This window comes from Octodon degus, unplaced genomic scaffold, assembly GCF_000260255.1.
Source record: "Octodon degus isolate 3935 unplaced genomic scaffold, OctDeg1.0 scaffold00035, whole genome shotgun sequence".
NCBI lineage: Eukaryota > Metazoa > Chordata > Mammalia > Rodentia > Octodontidae > Octodon > Octodon degus.
Genome location: NW_004524611.1, coordinates 14,337,361 through 14,345,236, shown reverse-complemented (window position 1 = coordinate 14,345,236; position 7,876 = coordinate 14,337,361). Strand labels below are relative to the sequence as shown.

Sequence of the window (7,876 nt, the reverse complement as noted above, 5' to 3'; positions counted from 1 at the left end):
CCCGCCCTTTCTCCTCCCCTGCGCGCTACACCCGCTGGGAGATGTAGTCTCACAGCGCTCTTTGTCTTCAATTTCCTCAACGCGGCAGCCTTTGGCAAGAAGAACTACAACTCCCAGGAGCCCAAGCGCCTAAGACCTAGAAGAGCGGGGGAGGGGAGCGCAGGACAGTGGGGCGTCTGGAAAAGCTGGCGCCAAGGAAAGGGGTGAAGTAAAGGAAGGGGAGCATTGAGGGGCGGTGGAGGGGTGGGGAGACGCCCTGAAGATAGCAAACCTCGCGGGGCGCCGGAAGGGAGAGCCACGGAAAGGACCAGGCGGGGCGCGCGGTGGGCGTGATCATTGCGTCACGCGCGTGGGCGGGGCTGCAGGGGGTTGTCCGCCCGCGGCACGCAAAGCAGCCGCAGCCGCTTCACGCCGGGTCCCGCGGTCGCAGCTCGTGCCACCTCCTCCGCCTCAGCCACTTGCTTCGTGGGTCGGACCCTCCGGCACACGGGCTCCAAGCCGCGCCGCAGCCTCCCTCCTTAAGTCCTATTAGACTGTTCAGGTCTTCTTCCTCCGGCCCGACCCAGTCCGCGAAGATGGTGGACCGCGAGCAACTGGTGCAGAAAGCCCGACTGGCCGAGCAGGCGGAGCGCTACGACGACATGGCCGCGGCCATGAAGAACGTGAGTGTCTCCTCCCTTCCCCCCCCCCGTCTCGCCCCGGCCCCTCCCGAGACGCGGTCCTCGGCGCAGAAGGCCCGGGGGCGCGTTGCCTCTTGCGACTGCAGGTGGCCGCCCCACGTCACTCAGGAAAGGGACTGGCGAGGGTCCCGATAGCAGCAGGGACCCCGACGATGACGCGGCCTCTCCTCCACGACCCCGAGGTCCGGCGGCGCTGCTCCGAGGCCCACCCCCGATTCCGGGCGAGGCGGGGTCTTGCCGGGTTGGTCTCGGGAGCGGGGTCTCAGGTCCCCGGGTCAGCCTGGGAGCAGAGCGGGGGCCGCGCGCATCCTTTGTGCCCCACTTCCCCTCCTCCCAGCCTAGTCGTGGGGGCGGGGGACCGCATGGATGCGGTTCCTCTTTCTCTCTGGTGTCTGGGCGGCGCCTTTCCCATTCACTCAGCAGGTCTCTCAGTTTTCCAACCCCCACTCCCAAATCTTCTTCCCCATTGCCTCTCCTGACAGATTCTTCAAGGAACCTCCCCGAGAAAAACGTAGGCTCTCCTGAAAACCTGGGCTCCGCGGTGTAAAATCGCAACCTGGCTCACGTTTTTCTTAACAAAAGGCTCCTCTTTCTCCATTTTCCCGAAGCAAATCCTCTAGGCTTTTTTAGGCAGGCGGGGGACATTTGCCTCGCTGGCATTCCCATTGATTGTTCTCCACTTGTCATTTCATTTATCTTAACGTTTTCATACTGAAAAGGGTAGGTATGGCCTTTAAAATAAAGGTTGTGGTATTTAGCTGGCTGATTCCATTTGTGACATATGCTGTTTCTTTTCTGAATACAGGCACGTGTCTGTTCAAATTCCTAAAGTTGAAAAGAATATGTTCTATCTGATCGGATATTGCAAACAAAGCGGTGGTGGGAGGCAGTATCAAGTCATTCCAGAAGATTCTGCATTTGTCATATTGCAGAGAGCCTAGACTGGGTGGAGGCTGGGAGGAGTGATTTTAAAGGGAAAAAAGTCTTTTTCTTTTTTTTGGGTGGGGGACACTTGTTTTGTTACATGTATCCGAAGGTTTTTTTTTTTTTTTAAAAGCTAATGCATCCTCATGCTGATGAAAAGAGAATACTGATCTCCAGTTGTCGCATTTTGTCTGGGATGCAGATTCCAGCCTGTGTTGCTCCATTTTGTCAGTAACACTACATTTATCTAATGGCTTGGCATTCAGTCTGATATTAGAGGAGAGGGAAGTAATGAATGTTACAAAATTAAACTAGAAGGATGAATCTAATTACTGATCCAGGTTTCCACTACCTTAATATTTAACTTCCTGTCTTATGTAACAAAGGTTTTAAAATGCATCTCCCATGTGAGGTGGACGCAGTGTACCTTGGAATTTTTTTAACTGAAACAATATTACAGGTTAATTCTTGAAACTACTAGTTCTGAGCAGATAACAGTGCCGAAGCTTTCATAATTACACTAATTACCTTCACAGAGAAAGATCTTATCTTATTAAGGAAGAGCTTGGGTTCTGAAATTGGGAATGCTGCTGTGTTGAAATGTTGCCCTAGGGGTTATTTTACACCGTTTTCATGCTCAGACCATACAACTTGGCTTTTTTTTTTTTTTTTTGTAGATAATCAATATTGGAAATATCTTTGGTTTTTATTATTCATTTAGACTAATATTCCCATATTTCTAGTTTCACAAGAAAGCGAGTGACCTCGCACCTAAATCCATAGCAACCCAGTGATGTCACACACAATGACACAGTGGCTGCAATGCACCTAAGGGCTGGTAGGGAGTTTGCAAATGGCATTTGTCCAAGGTAATGCAGGAATTAGCTGATGAGCCAGGTAGGATTGAGTGCTTCATCTTCACCGGATAGGAATTGGTCCCCAAAATTAGAATTTCATTTACCCTCAACATGCAAGTCCCTGACCTTTAGAGAAGCCCTTTTCACTGCTTCAGTTTTAGTTTCTTACAAAAGTTTATATTTGCATATTTTAAAGTGTTTATCTCCTTTTAAAAATTGAGCAATTGTGAGAACAAAAATAGAATTTTTAGACGAAAATATTTATAATTATAGTGCAGAGATGGGAGTACATTTGGCTTATTTCAGATAATTAACTTGGCAGTTTTGAATGCAAACCTTAAAAAATAATGGCTTCCTTCTGGGCCAATTCCAGTGACTGCTAGGGAATGGAACTTACAAAATGACTTATGTTCAAATTTGGGAAGATTGTCTTTTTTTGTGTGTGTTTCTCCTTGACAAAGTACGGAGGAAATCCCAGTGTCTAAAATAAAGACTTTTTTTTTTTTTTAAATTGGTGGAACTAGGGATTGAACTGAGGCCCTTGCGCTTGCCAGGGAGGTGCTTATTCTTCTGAGACATCTTCCCAGCCTCAAAGACCTTTTTTTTTTTTTTTTAATCTGTTACCGTGATTTTGAGGAAATAGGGCTGCATCTGACTTATTTTCCTCATCTGTAAAATGGAATGACAATCTATTTGAAAACAGTGAACATATAGTAGGTGCTTAGAATGGTAACTTCTTACACAACTGTGCTTTCCCTGTATGAATGTCTTTAGCACTGGGGATATAGCTCAGTGGTAGCATGTGCTTAGTGTGTATGAGGCCTGAGTTCAATCCCCAGCACCAAAATAAATAAATAAATAAATAAAAGTCAAGAGCCAGGCATGGTGGTGCTACATAGTGAGTTCAGAGCCAGCATAAACTACAAAACAAGATCCTGTGTGAACAAAAAGTCAGGAAAAACTCTTCAACTCTTTTTCTTTTTTTTTTTTTTTTGAGACAGGATCTTCCTTATGTAGCCTAGCCTGGCCTTGAATTTACAGTAATCCTCCTGCCTCAGCCTCTCCAGTGCTGGAATTGTAGGCCTGGGCTGCCACATCTAGCCAGTATTTCAGCCTTCTAATAAGAGAGTTAAAGAAGCCAGCTGGCACACACCTGGACTACATAGTGAGACACTGTCTTCATTTTTCCCCACCCACCCAAAAAAGAGGTTGAAACACGACTAAGGGGGTTAAAATTTATTTACATTAATGAAATTACCCTAGTAACGTTAGGATTTGTGCAGGATGTTGGTAGCCTGGGTGACCAGGATAGAAATAATATGTGGTATGCTATTTTGAAGAGAGGCCATTATAGTACATGGGGGCCAGCCAAATAGCACAGCAGGATTAAAGCGCCTGTAAGCAGGTGCAGACGCAGACGCAGACGCAGACGCAGACGCAGGCACAGGGGCTGGGGGTTTAATCCCCCAACCTGCCATGCCAGCCCTGCCCCTGGGGCTCACTGAGAAGCCAATTAAGACTGGGTGTGGTGGTGTGCGCCTATAATCCCAGCTCTTGGGAGGCTGTAAACAGGCGAATCATGAATCCAATGTAGTAGTGAGACCCTGAACACCCTGTAGACCCTGTAGACCCTTCCCTAAAATACAAAAAAAAAACAAAAAAAAAGTACATGATGCAGATATGTTCTCAATTATCAGACGATATTTTGTCTGATTTTTTTTCTTTCCTTGCTTTCAGTTACTCAGGATCATCCATGGTCTGAAAATAACTACATGGAAAAGTCAAGAAATAAGCAATTCATAAGTCTTAACCTTTATTATATTTTATAATTTTGTTACTAATCTCTTATTGTACATAATTTGAAGATTAAACACATTTACATTCATATGGGGGAAATGATAAATCAAGGGGACCATCAAGGTTTCAGGTACCAACTGAGAGTCTTGGAATAAACCCCTTTGGTAAGCTGGAACCCCTGGATCATCCTGTCCTTGGCTTTTAATTAATAGCCTCCTGAAAAGTGAATATTCTAAATAGGCTACTGGTCCCTGTCTCAGAGGGAAGAAAAGGTTCTAGACTTCTAATTTCCTTAAAATTGATGGGTTAAGCACTCTCAACTGGGTAGTCAGGGTATGGTGGGCAACACTTGTAAAAACAAATTTGACCAATGGAATCAACAGATTTTAAAATTATCTCTTATAAAGTTCTTTTAAAAATTCTTAATTTTTTTTTTTTGTGGAACTGGGGGATTGAACTCAGGCCCTTGCTTGTCAGGGAAATGCTTATTCCACTGAACCATCTCCCCGGCCCCCTTAAAATTCTTAAATACTACATTTCTCCTCCCAGCTCTTCTAAGAGGTTAGATCAATAGCCATTATCACTAATGGAATGGTAATTCCCGTAGACCCTTCAGAGGTGGACTTCTGCCAAGTATTATTCTAAGTCATGTGCTTTGAATTGTTCTCTTCAGGGTGAGGGAACTGCATTTTGCTTTTTATGAGTTAGCCTTTGCAATAGTGAATATTAAGTGCTTTTTGAAATTTTTATTTTTTCATTTTTAAAAAAAGGTGTTTTTTTGTTCCAGGATCTCACTAATGCAGTTCAAACTCTAGTGATCCTCCTGTCTTAGCCTTCCCAGCACTGGGATTATGGGGGTGCTCCTCCATTTCTGGGTTTCTGGGGTTGCACAGCCTGTGGTACCAGTGATCAAATCGGGTTCTTGTGCTTGCGAAGCAGGTGCTTAGGCTGCTGAGCTATCTCCCCAGCCCCTCCAGATCCTTATTTTTTAAAAAAAATTATTGTGGAGGTTCTTGAGATAGGGCTTTGGTATGTAGTTCAGGCTGCCTTGAGCTCACTATGCAGCCCAGGATAGCCCTCAGCTCATGGTGTTCCTTCTGCCTTAACCTCTTTAGTGCTGGGATTGCTGACATGTATCACCGTACCTGATCCTTAAATAAAAATTTTGAAATTTTTCTTTTTTTTTTTGTGGAACCGGGGATTGAACTCAGGCCCTTGCACTTCCCAGGGAAGCGCTTATTCCACTGAGCCATCTCCCTGACCCCAAATTTTAGTTTTTTTTTTTTTTTGCGGGTCTGGGTATTGAACTCAGGCCCTTGAGATTGCCAGGGAAGTGCTTAGATCTACTGAGCCATCTCCCCCACCCCTCTGTTTTTAATTAATGTTGTTAAATGTACATTCTCTTTATTTTAGGGAAGGGTCTATAGGGTGTTCAGGGTCTCACTACTAGATCAGACTTACAGTGACCCACCTGTTTACAGCCTCCCAAGAGCTAAGATCACAGACCGAGTGCCACCCCGCCCAGTCTCAGTTGCTGTCTCATCATGCTGGGACTGGCACAGCAGGCCTGGGGATCGAACCCTCAGGTGCTTTAATCCACTGAGCTGTTTGGCCGGCCCTGTACATTCTCATTACAGTCCTTTGGATTAACAGAAGACCCTGGGAAGATTTCACCTCTAGTACTACTTGGAGAAACCTTATTTATTTATCCAGATTGTAAATTTGAGATAAAAAGTGGTATCATAAAAGTTTGAGGCATACAACTGAATAGCATTGAGTACATTCCAGTGTTGCACAGCTATCACTTCTAGCTGGTTCAAACAATGAGTGAACGGCATTTTTAAAAATCAAGACTGGTCTGAACTGTAGCTGACTGGTTTTAGAACATGCTCCTAGTGGAGTCGGGGAGATAGCTCAGTGGAATAAGTGCTTCCCTGGCAAGCGCAAGGCCTGAGTTCAATCCCTGGTTCCGAAAAAAAAAAAAAACATGCTTCTAGTGTAGGAAACTAATAATGAACAGCCTGCAACAGCTCACTGCCAGTAACCATTGGTTATCCCTTTGGCTTGGGCTTACTATCTGAGCCTTCTCAGTAAATTGCTGGAAAAAGTAACATAGGCTTGTGTTGTATTTGTGTTTAACTCACAGAACTTAAAATCCATATGATGTTCACCCAAATAAATAAGAGCAATTTGTTTGAAATCTGAGCAAACCATTAACCATTTGGAGATGATGGAAATATTGCTGGTGTTGATGCGGCGCCTGTTCAACCACAGGGCTGACTGTATTGTAAATGGCTTCCCTGCCGCGTGGTTGTGGTCTCCTGATACACATTATGCACACTGAGCTGGGAGCTGCTCAAGCCTGGCTTGGGAGCCAATGGGGTGCCCGTGGAAGGTGTGAATACACTGGTTCCCAGCATGCTCCTGAGGCTGCTGTGCGCCAGCAGAGAGTTGCCTTGCCCTTAGTTTCCACCAGCCTTTGCCTTTTTAACTGGGGTCTGATTAATGATGTCCTCTTACTAGGTTCTATGTTACATGGAAGAAAAAAAAGCAAGGACTACTTTTCAGATCTCTTACTGTATGTAAACCATCCTCTTTGCCTTGTTTCCTAAACTCTGCTCTCAGCGCGTTGCCAGTTAATTCAGTGGTGGCATCTCTGTTGCCTTTCTGAGTCATAAAGGCTATACCAGTACAGTGCCAACTGCTTTAAGGCCATTCCTTTCATAATTATTTTGCAGTTATTTTTTCAAATTAGATTTTGGGAACTGGAACCATATCATCTTTTTAAAGATGGCATTAAAAATGGCGTTTGTAGAAATTTTTGAGATTTTAGGTTGGGAAGATGGCTCAGTAGTATAAGTGCTTGCCTGGCAAGCTTGTGTACAAGGGCCTGAGTTCAAAACAACCCTGGTTCCGCCAAAAAAAAGACATTTTTGAGATTTTGATGTTACTAACAAATTTGAAAACTAGTTATGTGAAAAATTATCAACAACTGGCCATGGTGGCACAGTTGCTATAAAACAAGCATTCTTGGGAGGCTGAGGCAGGAGGAATGCTGAGTTCAAGGCCAGCCTGGACTATGCAGTGAGACAGTGTTGAACAGAAGCATTTAACAAAGATTCCCAAAAAAAGGCAGTGATATTGTCTGTAGTCTTAACTACTTTGGGTGCTGAGACAAGAGTGCTTGAGCTAAGGGTTTGAGGCCAGCCTAAGCAACAGCAAGATTCTGTATTGAAACTGTTCTTTCTTGCTTCATCTCAAATGGCTCACTGTAGCTCACGCTGCCCTTGAACTCACAGTGGCCCTCCCTCCTGATTCAGCCTCCACTCCTGACTTATACACAGATTTTTAACACAATGTAAAATAAAATTCTATGCTGAGCGTAATGACATACACCTGTAATCCTGTAAATTTGAACTCTAGTTATATGAATAGTGATCAACAGCTGGATGTGGTTACACATATATGCCTGTAATTCCAGCGCTTGGGAGGCTGAGGTAGGAGTCTTAGCCTGGACTATAATCCCAGTACTTTGAGCCTGAGGCAGAAGAATTGCAAATTATCGTCCCATCAGGGCAACTGAGTAACTTATTTTTTTTTTAATATTAAATTTTATTT

General features: G+C 44.7%; 1 protein-coding gene across 1 annotated transcript in view; it reads left to right on the top strand.

Moving 5' to 3' along the window:
* Window positions 1-354: 354 nt before the first annotated feature.
* Ywhag (tyrosine 3-monooxygenase/tryptophan 5-monooxygenase activation protein gamma) overlaps window positions 355-7,876 on the top strand; it is a 34,658-nt gene continuing 27,136 nt past the window's right edge. Inside the window, exon 1 of the mRNA XM_004630451.3 lies at window positions 355-662. Within this exon, the coding sequence (XP_004630508.1) occupies window positions 576-662 (87 nt within the window). The 5' untranslated portion in view covers window positions 355-575. The remainder of the gene's footprint in view (window positions 663-7,876) is intronic.